The sequence below is a fragment of the Malassezia restricta genome, chromosome VI, assembly GCF_003290485.1.
Source record: "Malassezia restricta chromosome VI, complete sequence".
Taxonomy (NCBI): Eukaryota; Fungi; Basidiomycota; class Malasseziomycetes; order Malasseziales; family Malasseziaceae; genus Malassezia; species Malassezia restricta.
The window spans coordinates 576031-588045 of record NC_040198.1 but is presented as its reverse complement, the minus strand read 5'-3'; the positions used below and the strand labels follow the sequence as shown (position 1 = coordinate 588045).

General features: G+C 63.1%; 12 protein-coding genes across 12 annotated transcripts; 5 read left to right on the top strand and 7 right to left on the bottom strand.

Moving 5' to 3' along the window:
- Positions 1–149: 149 nt before the first annotated feature.
- MRET_3717 (F-type H+-transporting ATPase subunit d) lies at positions 150–777 on the bottom strand (the record flags this gene model as incomplete). The annotated part of the gene is made up of 3 exons (XM_027630344.1): positions 150–374; positions 403–510; positions 598–777. The coding sequence occupies 3 exons, from the start codon at positions 775–777 to the stop codon at positions 150–152; spliced, it is 513 nt and encodes a 170-aa protein (XP_027486076.1).
- Positions 778–960: 183 nt separating this feature from the next.
- On the top strand, positions 961–1679 carry MRET_3716 (40S ribosomal protein S25; the record flags this gene model as incomplete). The annotated part of the gene is made up of 4 exons (XM_027630343.1): positions 961–1315; positions 1343–1366; positions 1395–1486; positions 1530–1679. The coding sequence occupies 4 exons, from the start codon at positions 961–963 to the stop codon at positions 1677–1679; spliced, it is 621 nt and encodes a 206-aa protein (XP_027486075.1).
- Positions 1680–1784: 105 nt separating this feature from the next.
- Positions 1785–2117, top strand: MRET_3715 (small subunit ribosomal protein S25e; the record flags this gene model as incomplete). The annotated part of the gene is made up of 2 exons (XM_027630342.1): positions 1785–2070; positions 2101–2117. 2 exons carry the CDS (start codon positions 1785–1787, stop codon positions 2115–2117), a joined length of 303 nt encoding a protein of 100 aa, XP_027486074.1.
- Positions 2118–2233: 116 nt separating this feature from the next.
- MRET_3714 (myosin regulatory light chain cdc4) lies at positions 2234–2738 on the bottom strand (the record flags this gene model as incomplete). Its single annotated transcript, XM_027630341.1, has 4 exons — positions 2234–2285; positions 2311–2524; positions 2551–2704; positions 2736–2738. The coding sequence occupies 4 exons, from the start codon at positions 2736–2738 to the stop codon at positions 2234–2236; spliced, it is 423 nt and encodes a 140-aa protein (XP_027486073.1).
- A 116-nt stretch (positions 2739–2854) lies between these two features.
- Positions 2855–3769, top strand: MRET_3713 (phospholipid-binding protein that interacts with both Ypt7p and Vps33p; the record flags this gene model as incomplete). Its single annotated transcript, XM_027630340.1, has 1 exon — positions 2855–3769. One exon carries the CDS (start codon positions 2855–2857, stop codon positions 3767–3769), a length of 915 nt encoding a protein of 304 aa, XP_027486072.1.
- Positions 3762–4334, bottom strand: MRET_3712 (AMMECR1 family protein; the record flags this gene model as incomplete). Its single annotated transcript, XM_027630339.1, has 1 exon — positions 3762–4334. The coding sequence occupies one exon, from the start codon at positions 4332–4334 to the stop codon at positions 3762–3764; it is 573 nt and encodes a 190-aa protein (XP_027486071.1).
- A 19-nt stretch (positions 4335–4353) lies between these two features.
- Positions 4354–5531, top strand: MRET_3711 (RF-1 domain protein; the record flags this gene model as incomplete). The annotated part of the gene is made up of 2 exons (XM_027630338.1): positions 4354–5033; positions 5057–5531. The coding sequence occupies 2 exons, from the start codon at positions 4354–4356 to the stop codon at positions 5529–5531; spliced, it is 1155 nt and encodes a 384-aa protein (XP_027486070.1).
- Positions 5532–5598: 67 nt separating this feature from the next.
- Positions 5599–7401, top strand: MRET_3710 (transcription factor; the record flags this gene model as incomplete). The annotated part of the gene is made up of 1 exon (XM_027630337.1): positions 5599–7401. The coding sequence occupies one exon, from the start codon at positions 5599–5601 to the stop codon at positions 7399–7401; it is 1803 nt and encodes a 600-aa protein (XP_027485936.1).
- On the bottom strand, positions 7388–7822 carry MRET_3709 (protein of unknown function (DUF788); the record flags this gene model as incomplete). Its single annotated transcript, XM_027630336.1, has 1 exon — positions 7388–7822. One exon carries the CDS (start codon positions 7820–7822, stop codon positions 7388–7390), a length of 435 nt encoding a protein of 144 aa, XP_027486035.1.
- A 119-nt stretch (positions 7823–7941) lies between these two features.
- MRET_3708 (small subunit ribosomal protein S3Ae) lies at positions 7942–8758 on the bottom strand (the record flags this gene model as incomplete). The annotated part of the gene is made up of 2 exons (XM_027630335.1): positions 7942–8564; positions 8599–8758. 2 exons carry the CDS (start codon positions 8756–8758, stop codon positions 7942–7944), a joined length of 783 nt encoding a protein of 260 aa, XP_027486036.1.
- Positions 8759–8871: 113 nt separating this feature from the next.
- Positions 8872–10665, bottom strand: MRET_3707 (chromatin structure-remodeling complex subunit SFH1; the record flags this gene model as incomplete). The annotated part of the gene is made up of 1 exon (XM_027630334.1): positions 8872–10665. One exon carries the CDS (start codon positions 10663–10665, stop codon positions 8872–8874), a length of 1794 nt encoding a protein of 597 aa, XP_027486037.1.
- Positions 10666–10762: 97 nt separating this feature from the next.
- Positions 10763–11716, bottom strand: MRET_3706 (RNA-binding protein; the record flags this gene model as incomplete). Its single annotated transcript, XM_027630333.1, has 1 exon — positions 10763–11716. One exon carries the CDS (start codon positions 11714–11716, stop codon positions 10763–10765), a length of 954 nt encoding a protein of 317 aa, XP_027486038.1.
- Positions 11717–12015: the final 299 nt, after the last annotated feature.

Below are 12015 nucleotides of genomic sequence, written 5' to 3'. Positions count from 1 at the left end.
GCCCTCGTCACACATCACGTGATCTGACCACAGCCCGCGCAGTCCTCGCGCGCCGCTCGACGGCGACGACCGCGGCGGCGCTGCCTAGAAGCATCGATGCCACCAGGTTGCCATCTACATAACCCGTGGGAACGCGCGTGGGTACTCGTTTACATAACGGCCAGGTTGCCAAACTTCTCGTGGTAGCCAGGCACGGTCCACTTGCCCTTCTTGACCATCTCGTCGACCGTCTTGCCAATCTCGGGGCGGGCGGCAATCACGTCGGCGACAGAGAGCTGGTCGAATGGACGAGCACCCTCGATGTTGCTCAGCGTCTCCTTCAGATCCTTGAGCTCAGCCTCGAGCTTCGCAGAGCTCTCCTGCGCCTGCTTCACCTGCACACGTTAGCTACAGCATACATACCGCCACAGACTCGAACGACTCAATCGCCTTGACCTGCGCGCTCACATCGTAGGTCACGGGCTTGAACTCGTTCACAATCTTTTCCGCCTGCGAAACCACAGCCTGGTTCTGATACGTGTTAGCGATGCTACGCAGGCATCATGCGCGAGCGCACACCGTCAACCGGTCGTGCCACGCGCACTTCGATCCACGTACCTTGAGCACACCCTTGTAGGCGGCAAAGTCCACCGTCACGGGCTGCGCCTTGAGCTGGTTCAGGGCGCGACGAGCCTCCTCGCTGCGCTTACGGAAAGCAGCGAGCTGGGCGCCCGTCTCCTTACCGATGCCCGACGACAGGATCTTGTGGAAGTTCACGGCAGCTGCCTTCGAAGCCATGGTCGATCAATACACTGTCGTTAGAAAGACAACTCGCTCGCTCGGGCGCTGGCACGCTGGCTCCGGCCGTCTCCGGGCACAGGCTCGGCCGAATATGTGGAGGGACTGCCACCGCCTGCACGGCGGTCTTGTCCCAGTGGGCCCCGGCATCAGGACGACGCGGACACGCACAGCGTTGACAACATGGCCGTGATCGAGGAAGTCGATGAAGATAGTGTCTCTTTGCTTCGAGTAAAAGAGGACATGCTGCGGCGAAGAGGTGCTCAGCTCACAACCGAGGGGGACGACGCTCCGGCGTGGCACGATTCAGACGACGAAGACGATGGCCCCATGCTCGAGGAAGACACGGCGCAGTGGCTGTATGAGGAGGTGGAAGACGCCAAACTCCCTGACTCGGTGGCGTTTGTACTCGATCTCGTGTCGTGGAGCATCCCCTTCGTTTTCGCTTTTGAGCTGCTGAATCTTCTCGTTCAGAAGCAATACAACCATGAGACGACGGTGCTGGACGAGATCCGCACCCTCCTATCCCGTATACCCCGTACGTGCGCTGTCGACTGACCCTTAGCTCTCATCCTACTGATCGCATGGAGTACGTGTGCCTATCACTGACGTGCCAGACCTACGAGAAAAGCGACGCTGGCTCACACAGGCCGTCATGTTTGTGCTAGGCACTGTGGCAGGATGCTACATGGCTTACTTGGTGAATCAGGTACGTGTGAGGCGCCAGACATGTAGGACTCACACCCACGCAGGCTTCGTTCCAGCGTGCCATGGCACGTGCACCGGCGGTCGGTACCCTGTGGTTCCTGGCGATTGTGCGCTTGGACCTCACGGCCTGCGTGTTTAGTCTGCTGCTGTTCGCCGCCTACGTCTGGGGCGCTGGGTATCGCCTCGTTCTATAGTTCGGCCGAGAGATCACGTGTATATTTCCCAAGACCTAGTTTTGCGCAGTACGAAGCGCTGGGGCCGCGGCCTGCGCCTTTCGTCTCAACGACGTCGTAGACAGGATGCCTCCTAAGAAGTCTGCCATCGCGGCTGCGGCCTCCAAGACGGGCAAGAAGAAGAAGTGGTCCAAGGGCAAGGTCAAGGACAAGGCCCAGAACGCCGTGTACCTCGACAAGGTGCTGTACGAGCGTGTGATCAAGGAAGTGCCCACGTTCAAGATGATCACGCCCAGTGTGCTCATCGACCGTTTGAAGATCAACGGCTCGCTGGCTCGCCTGGCGATCCGCCACTTTGAGCGTGAGGGCCAGATCAAGCCTGTGATCCACCACAACGGCCAGCTCGTGTACAGTACGTATGGCGCCATCTCTAACAGACCAGCTCGTAACAGTGACTAGATGCGCGGCCGCTCGGCATGAGCAGTCCAGGCTGCCATGTAGATAGAGAGGCATGCCCTCTCCTATACACCCCAAAATGCATACGTTTGCTCCATCGTCGCATGATAGTCGCTACCTTACTGCGAGAGAATTTGGCGCACAAAGGCCTCGTAGTTGATGTTGCCATCCCTGTGTGTGAGCGCGTGGCACGTACTCTCCGACCGTGACGCCTTTGAGGAGCTCGTCGACTTCTTCGTCCGAGAGCTTCTCGCCCAGGCTCGTGAGGACGTAGCGCAGCTCGCCGACGCCAATGTGGCCTGTGCCGTCCTTGTCAAACACCTGGAATCCGCGGATAAACTCCTCCGGCGTGCCCGCTGGCTTGAATCCGTTGGGCCGGTTCAAGATGTTGGTGAATGTAGGGAAATCGACTGCCGCATTAGCACCACACACGTACTCTCCGCGGGAGCATTCGACGCGAGGCTCGCCACCTCGGCCTGCGTCGGGTTCTGGCCGAGCGCACGCAGCAGGTCGCCGAGATTCTCACTCAGAATCGTGCCTGATCCCTTCTTGTCAAACAGCGAAAAAGCCTCCTTGATTTCTGAATCCGCCTGCCCAGGTATCAGCGCGCAGCACACGTACCATGCCGTGTGGGTCAGAAAAACACTCGCGCCCCACGCCTCGGGCACAGCGACCGCCGGGGGCGTGGAAACCCACGTGGGCGTCGACCACCGCCCCTCCACCTTTGCCTGGCGCCCACGATGGACCCGGTGGTGGCAGGCTCGTCGTCGGACGTGTATGCCCCGTCGGTGGGCACGTCAGGCACGCGGCCCACCTTGTATATCCGCCGAGCGGATGTGAGTGCATCGCTGGAGTCCTACAAGCGCCTGCTTGACGCTACCAAGGCGTACACGGCGGCCATGTCGCACATGTCGGAGGCGTCGGCGGACCTAGCCGCTGCGTTGCAGGACTGCTCGACGCTCAAGGGCGCGCACGCGTCCGGCGCGTCTTTGCAGGCGGCCGGTGGTCTGCACTACCTCAAGTCGAACTATGAGCAGATTCTATGCGACACGATTTGGAAAGAGTGTTCGATTCCCCTCCTGAGCCACTTGGACGCGTACCGCCAGTCGGTCCAGGAGCGGCAGCAGTCGCACGAGGTGTCGATGGAGGAGCACAAGCGTGTGCTGAAGAGTATCGAGGCGCAGTACCACAAGAGCGGCTCTCGGCACGCCCGCGATCTGCAGAGCTTTCGCACGATGCTCACCGAGTTGCAGGACAAGGTGAATGAGATGGAAGATACCAAGGCGCAGCACTATATGGACGTGCTGCAGAACGAGGAGCATACCTGGGACCTCGTCGCCCAAAATGTCCTGCTTCTCGTCCGCGCCCAGGTCGATATGGCCGATCGACTCTCGTCCAAAGCCGTCCAAGACCCAGTGCTCGAGTCGCTCATGGCCCACATGCCCGACCCATTCCAGTCGTACGGTCCCCCAAAGCGCGAGAACGAGCTCTTTTCCATCCTACAACCCACGGACGCGTCACCGACGGCGCCGTCGCCCGGCCTCCCGCGCTCGGACACGAGCCTCTTTCCCGAGCCCGACGCGGCGCCCGAGGAGCGATCGCTGGCGTCACGACCCTCGATCCATCACCTGTTCGGCTACGCAGCGCCTACCTAGTGTATAGCATGTATTCATCGTACGTCACCGTCGCATGCGTGGACGTGTACCGCAGGAGCGTCGCGTGCCGCAGCACGGTGTCTGTAATGGGCGCCGTCCACCCGGCCTTGCGGATCACGCGCTCGATCGTCTCGGCCTTCGTCCAGCCCTGCGCCGGTGCGACCTCTGGCAGGAACGTCGCGCTCGCTCCGCCCTCCAGGCGGACGTACACGCCATGCACGCCCAGATCCCAGTCCAGCCAGTCTGCACACACCTCCATGGGCGTCAGGAGGCTCACCGTGCACGCCAGACGCTCCAGCTCAGCTGCGCAGATCGGCGGAAAGCGCTTGTCGTGGCATGCCGACCGGATCGCGTAGGCACGCAGGCCCTGTGCGAGCGGCTGCGGCTCGAACGTCCCGATACACCCACGCAAATGACGCGCGCCGTCCGTGACCAAGTGCCACGACACAAACAGCCGCACGCACTCGTCCGGCAGCTCGTCATCGCCCGGCATCGCACACAAGCCCAGCGCCGCCCTCAGCACGCCAAAGCAGAAGAGGGCATGCCGCCTGTCCGCCTCCCTCATATGTTGCGTCTCCACAACCATGAGGCGAGCCGCGTGGCGTCCGAGCCTTCGGCGCCTCTCGACGCTCGCGTACCGCGCTGCGGCCGCCGACTGCGTGCGCGAAGTACCGACGCCGCTCTTGTTCGTGGCTGCGCCAGCGTGGTCCGGCACGCCCCCGGCTCGTGAGCTGTACAAGCCGTGGCTCGAGCCTCTCGCCACCCGAGGCTTTTCTGTGATGCTGCTGGACCTGGCGCCGGAGGTGCCGCCAGGCACGTCTGTGCTCGCGGCGATGGAGCGCGAGATGTCTGCGACGCTGGCCAAGCCGCCACAGGGCGGTCCGCCGCCGCCGTTCCCCCCTGCTCTGATCGCGCGTGGCGCGGCGTGCGTCGTAGCGGAGGCCTACGCCTCGTCGTTCCCGCTCACGGCGCTCCAACTCGTCGATCCGCCGATCTCGATGCAGCGCGCTACGCAGCGGTATCCTAGCCTCTTTCCGTCGGCGCTGCCGGAGTTTACGTTCGAGGCGCAGTTCCCGGTGCGTGTGGCGTGGACGCAGCCTGAGCTGGCCTGGCACGCCGAGCATGGCGTGCCGTGGTACGAGGTGCATCGCATCGAGCACGAGCGCGAAGATGCAGCGGGCGAGTGCCTGGATCGGTATGAGTGGGCCTCGTTCGACGAGGGGCTGGACGATACGATCCGATGGCTCGAAGACGAGGCAGGCTTGTAAGTACCCGCGACTCACGCAGCGCCCTACGACTCGATGCGCCAGAGACGCCCACGCCGACGCGCACGGAGAGTGTCCGGGACGAGACAGCCGCACCTGCTGTGCCCGCGGGCACCGTCCCGGCCTGGTTCTCGGCGGGCCACTACGCGTTTGCTACCGACGGCTCGAAGAAACGGCCGATCATCCTCGACGAGCGCGACTTGCAAGAGCGCTTCATTCGCGGCTCCGGACCAGGCGGCCAGGCCATCAACAAGCTGTCTACGAACGTCGAGCTTGTGCATATACCTACCCACACACGCGTCACCTGCCAGCACACACGCAGCCGCCAGCAGAACCGCGAGATCGCACGCCGACTCATGAGCCAGCGCCTCGAGTGGCTCATCAAGCAGTCATGGCACCCGCGCGCCGGCGTCAGCGTGCTTCAAGCGCGCATCGACAAGATTCGCCAGCGAAAGTACCACAAGCGCAAAAAGCAGCACAGGTCCGTAGTGACATAATTCCCCAACACACACGCGGCCCTCGTCCCAGACCCACCAGGGACGCCTCGTCGTCGGCCACCAGGCCATGTCGGTGCAGCAACGTGTGCATGCCTCGTCATCGTCCATGCCCATGTCACGCTCCGCGTCATGGACAGAGGCGGGATCCACGCCAGCGCCAGCATCGGCTCCCACCTCAACGGCGCCGACGCCGCCCCTGCCTCCGCAGGACGGGCCGATCCGCGCGTACGCCAAGCTCGAGTTCCCCGGCTTTTCGTACTATATCCAGACGCTGCCCGTCACGATCGGCCGGAGACCACAGGGACCACCGCCTTCGCCCGTCGGCACGTCGTGGAGCGTGCCGCGCGACGTCGACGTGGATCTCGGCCCACTCAAGTCGATCTCTCGGATGCATGCGCGCATCTTTTACTCGGCGCAGGTGCTGCGCGGCTCCGTCGCGCCGCCACCCGCCGACGCGCCTAAATTGGAGGGCCAGTTCATGCTCGAAGTGCTCGGCCGCAATGGCGCCTTTGTAGACGATGTGTGGGTCGGTATGAACGGCGTCGTGCCCCTCGGCCCACGGATCAAGATCCAAATTGCCGAGCGTGTATTCTACTTTGTGCTCCCGCCTCCGCCTTCCTCGATGGACGAAGAAGAAGAGGAGGACGAAGAGGGCGTAGAGGACGAAGAAGAGGGCGCGCCGCTCTCGTCGGACCTCTCCGACGCGAGTCCGCCCGCCAAGCCACCCAAGTTGGTGCTCAAGCCGCGGGCGCAGCTGCCCAAGCGCCCGCACGAGTCAGAGGACGATGACGTGTCGAAGCGCATCAAGGAAGAAGCGCCTGATACGCCGCTGCCCTTCCAAAAGCCCGACTTATCGAACGTGCAGCTCATCACCAATGCCCTGTCGTCCGAATCCTGTGCGAAAAAGGGCCACAAACTCACGCTACAGGAAGTGTATGAATGGCTGCAAAACACGTATCCATGGTTCAGCCAAAACGGACGCAAGACCGGCCGCGACTGGCAGAGCTCGATCCGTCACACCATCGGCACGAGCCGCGAGTTCTGCAAGGTGCCTCGCCGCAGCGACGAGCCAGGCAAGGGCATCTTTTACACGCTCGCCACGAGCGACCTGGCCAAGGCACAGCCGCCGCAGGCCGAGCCGCCTGCGACTGATACCCCTCCCTCCTCTGCGCCCACACGCACCGATACCAAGCCAGCGGCCCCCGCGGCCCCCGCAGCGCCTGCCGCGCCCGCGACGCCCGCGACACCCGTCACCCCATCCACGTCCTCCATGCCCCGCATTCCCCTCGTGGTCGGTGTGCCGCCGACGGATGCGACGGCAGCGCCCAAAGCCCCCGGCTCGCTCGAGTCGCTCCTCGAAACACCGCCGATCGCCCACCATCAGGGCAAGCTCTACCTCAGTCCGAGCGTGTTCGGTCACCTATCGCAGGACCAGCTACGGCACATCGAAGGACTGGGCGCCCAACAGGCACTCCAGGTGCTCCAGTCGTACCTCGTGACGCATCTCAAGGCCAAAATGCGCAAGGCCAAGGCCCCGACGCCGCCGCCACCACCACCAGCCAAGTCGCCGAGCGCGTACGACCAGCGCCTCGAGCCCCCCAAAGTCCCTCGCATTCCCGTGCCCGACACGCCGCGCGAGGCTCATATACCCAAGGACAAGAGCGATCCCCTCTCGGCTCTCTCAGCCCTCGCCGCTCATCCCGAGGCCGCCGGCCTCATTGCCCTCCTCAAGAAGCAGCAGGCTGGTGGACAGGGCACCGTCAAGCTCACGGCCGGGCAGCTCGAGCTCTTGCAGCTGGCGAATCGCCTCGCCATGCAGCGCAAGAAGAAGCAGGCACCAGGCTCGCAGCAGCCATCTACCTCCGGGTAGCGCGTCGCTGTGGCGCCGCCGCCGCATGCGCCTGGGGCCACACATAGGGCAGCACGTTCTTGTAGGCCAGGTACAGGAGGTAGGCTGGAATGACCGCATACGTCCACCACAGGCGCGCCGACACCAGAGCCGTGCCGACATGCACGAACCACGTCAGGTACACGACGTCAAACATGTAGGCTGTCATGCCCGCCTGCGCCAGATCGTCGCCGGCGCGTGCTATGCCCAGCAGCTGCCACGCCAGCCCCACCGCCACAAGCTCCGTCACGCCATACATCACCCACGTCCACCACCACGCGCGTGGCGGCCACAGCCATGTACCGCACACAAACGCCGTATTCGCGACAACAAAGCCATACTGCAGCGTAGCGACCGCCCGCGCATTCGCATGCGACACACGCTTCTGGGCGCCGCGGGCCATCGTAGTAGCTACGAGAAAAAGCCTCCACGCGTTCGTCAAATATGTTATACGTGCAAGGCAACGCCGCCTCACAGCCTATGGAGGGTGGCTGCTATACCACATCGAGTCAAGGACTCTTTTTAGACCGAGGCCTGGGGCACAGGCTCCTTAAATTCACCGCTCTTGATCTTGGTGCCGACGTCCTCAGCACCCACCACCGACGCACCGCCGTGCAGTTCAAAGAGCTTGTTGGTGTCAAACTTGGGGCGCTTGAGCACCTTGACCTTGCGGATAAACACGTCCTTGAGCGGGTAGATGCCCTGCGTGCTCTTCTCAATCTCGCGGCCCATGACCTCGGGAATGAGCTTGGCCACAAACTCGCGCAGGTCGCACGACGACGACTCGCGCTGCATCACCTCAAACATCTTCTTGCGGATGGCACGGATCTGCGACGACTTGGCGTACGTCGTCTTCTTCACCTGGTTGGCACGGCGGCGCGTGAAACCAATGGCAAACACACGGAGCAGGTATCCATCCGTCGTCTTGATGTCCTGGTGCGCCTCAATCAGCGACTGCCACTTGCGCACAAGCGAACGGACCTTGTCCTGCGTAAAGTCCATACCGTAAAAGTTGGTCAGACAGTTGCGGCCCTGCACCTCATCCACACGCAGCTTAAACTTGCGGAAGGCCTGCTCGTCATCCTTGTTGAGGTCAGCCAGCGACTGCTCAAGGATACGGCCACGAAGAGCGTCTGCCGAGTTCTCTGCAAAGCGTCAGTCTTTCCACGCGGTACATACTCAGACCCTGCGAGCGGTTCACAATCGTCTTGCCGACATTACGGTTCTCGAAGAAGACAGGCGCCTTGATGTCGTACCACTCCTTACGCGTGAAGGGGTCGACAGCGCGCTTCCTATTGCCCTTACCCTTCGAGAGCTTCTTGTTCTTGCCGACAGCCATGCTGAACAAGTATGGATAGAGAAACGCTCTGTCCGCGACGACCGCTTCCAACAAGCCCTTCCAACCCGCACGTGCAGCATGAGAACTACAATTCACGTGATTATGTACCTCCACTATCGTCGTCCGCGGCCGAGGCGCTGCGCGTCGCGGCGGTTGCGTCGCGTGGCCCGCAAATCCACTTCCTCCATCTTCTCCACCTCCGCCTCGCTCAGGTACTCGAGCACGGGCCCAAAGTCCAGCGTGTCCGCATAGTCGCGCCATGCACCCTCCAGCGGACGCGGCCCCATCGCAAGTAGATCATGTAGCGTAGCAAGCGCCTGCCTGCGCCGAACTGGCAGCGGCAAGGTAGTGTCAGGCACCAGAAAAGGCAACGTGCCCGTGCCCGCCGACGAGGCCAGCGCCGAGGCTTGCACGGCCGCCGCCGCCATACGCCGGCTCCGCGTATGCGGCGGCGCCTGATCATCGCGCATTGACATCGCCACAACGGCATCCTCACTCCATTCGTCCGCTTCCTGCGGGGGACCCGCCGCTTCCGCCTCCTCAATCTGCAGCAGCTCGTCCATCGTGCACTTGTACATTTTGCCCGTGCCAAACAGCCCCAATTCCATGGCCGCACGGCGGTGATGCAGCAGCTGCTCATGCAGCGCATGCGAAATGAGCATGCCTCCCTCCAGGGGCAGGCCCAAGTCACGCACCAGCGTCTGCGCAAACGTTTCCGGGGTCAGTGTGGAGCATAGATCCCATTCCAAACGGTCACGCAGCATGTACCGAGCCATTTGCACCTCGTATTCCACCATCACGCGCAAGTCATCTTCCGCATCCACCTTGGCCAGTGTGTCGTGAATCCGCGTCTTGTCGGTCGCTTTGGCCTCGTCCGCCTCTGACGGCGGCACATAGATGGGCTCAGGCGGTATGGGCGCCGGCGGCGGCGCCTCCCACGCCTCGGCCGGCGGCTCGGGCAGAGGATACTTGCGTGGGCGGCCCCGCTTGCGCGGCATGCTCGTCGCACTGTCAAGCACCATGGGCTGGGCTGCGCGACGCCGCTGCTCCGCCTCAATCTCGAGGCGCTTGCGCTCGCGATCGCGTGCCACCGTCTTGAGGTGAATGAGGCGCTCGTGACCGTCGCCCGCGCTGTCCAGAGCACTCATAGCGTCCGACAGCTGCTGAATGATAAGACTCTCGATCTGTGTGGCATATGGCTGCATCGGAAGCTCGAGATCCTGCAAAAAGATGTGGGCAAATTGGTATGGCGAGATGAGCTGCTCGTGCAGATTCCACAGAAACACGTCCTTAATGCGATGTGTCTCGGTATGGAATTCGATGCGGATCGGGACAAGCACCTCCGTGCTGTCTCCCTGCTGCTCGAGCTGCCGCTCGGTGAAATAGGTATGGGGCGTGCGCTTGGCCGGGCGCACAACGAGACGATGGCTCGGCACGGGCCTGCCCAGCTGCTGCCCCGGCGGGAGAAGCTCCGCCTCAGCCTCAGGATCGACAGGGCTTCGCGACCGTGTCTCTCCGCGTCTCCGCTTAGGCCGGTGCTGCACGCCGTACTCCTCGTCGTCCGACCCTGCATCATTGTATTCGTCGTCATCATCATCCAAGTCGTCCTCGTCTGGCTCCTCGGCATCGTCCTCATCGTCCTCATCGTCCTCGTCTTCCGCATAGTAAACATGGCGCGACGTTCGCGATCCAAGCAACGTTTCTGGATCACGCGCACTCCGCTGAATCGGCTGCATCAACGTCGACGTGCCCGCACGCATCCGACTTGCATACGTCGAGTACTGCGCTTGACCGGGTGCAATCCGCGCCTGCAGTCGCACCGGAGCTGAGCTCGTGCCACATACCCAGGTGCGGCTGCTTTGATACGGCCCCGGTGCACCCTGCGGCGCACTCAGTGCCGGCATCATCCCTGACATCGACGCGCTGTCCCAGAGGCGACGCATCGCCTCACGTTCGACCGCCTCGATTATCACGTGACGGACAAGGAGCCTCGGGGCTATTTTGCTACGACTCGGCGGTGGGCGCGGGGTCCGATCGGGCCTCTGGCTTTTCTGCGCTGTCCTCAGGAGCGTCGCGAGGCGTCTCGCGAGGCGCCTCATCGCGAGGCGCCTCTTCCTCGCGGGCTTGCTCCTCATGCTCTCGCTCGTGGCGAGCCTCACTCTCGTTCGCGGGCGCATCGTCACGAGGCGCCTCATGGCGGTCAGCCTGCTCGTAACGATCTTCCCTCTCATCGCGGGGCGCATCGCCGCGCTCCTCCTTATGACGAGCGTCGTCCCAGCGATCGCGCTGGTCGTCGTCGCGCATAGGCGGTGGCGGACGCTCGTCGCGGTAGTCGTCGCGGTAGTCGTCGCGGTAACGCCGCACGGGACTGCGCTCACGCGGTGGTGGCGGGGCATCGGCCGCCGGTTCTGCACGCAGTAGAGTGCCACGCAGGTCTGTGCCTTCAATGCGCGCCAAGGCACGTTCATAGTCGTCCCTCGTCTCAAACTCTAGGGCACCCTCGTCAGGGTAGCTGGGATTGATTTCCGCAAACGTGACGTGGCCATGCTCGCGGCCCACATCTTTCAAGTCTTGCCAGCTCGTACCTGGCGGCAGATTAAACACAATCACGCGGTACTGGCCGCGACGCGGTCCACGACGCGGCGGTGGACGCGGCGGTCCATCGCGCCGGCCTCGCGGCGCGTATCCATCGCGCGGTCCACGCTCAAAATCGCGCTCACGACGCGTCGACTGCTTGGCGAATTGCACGATAATGCGGTCGCCCATGAACATGGTGCCGTCAAAATCGCGCACGGCATACTCGGCATCGCGGACGTCCTCGAATTCGATGAACCCGAATCCATTCAGCACACGCACGTCGACAATCGGTCCTACACGATTGAACAAATCAGCAACGTCATCACGCGTCGTATCAGGCGCAAGTCGGCCCACATACAAACGAGTCGAGGCACCAGACATGATTGACGACGCTGACGACGCCACGAGCGCGGACGAAGCGGGTGCCTTCTACATCACGTGACTTACGCCCCAGGCACCCTCTGAGGACGACGTGCGTGCGCACCTGCAGGGCCTAGGCTGCGACGGCACAGCGCGCTTGGATGGTACGCGCCAGCGTGTGACAAGCTGGGGAGCGCTACGCGCACGACCGCGTCATCGGCTGCGAATGTGGGCATGAAGCGCGCTATGTCGAGCAGGCACCGTGTCTGGAGGGCGACACGGACCGCTCTCCCGCCCCCATGCCTGCCGCGTCAGCTTGG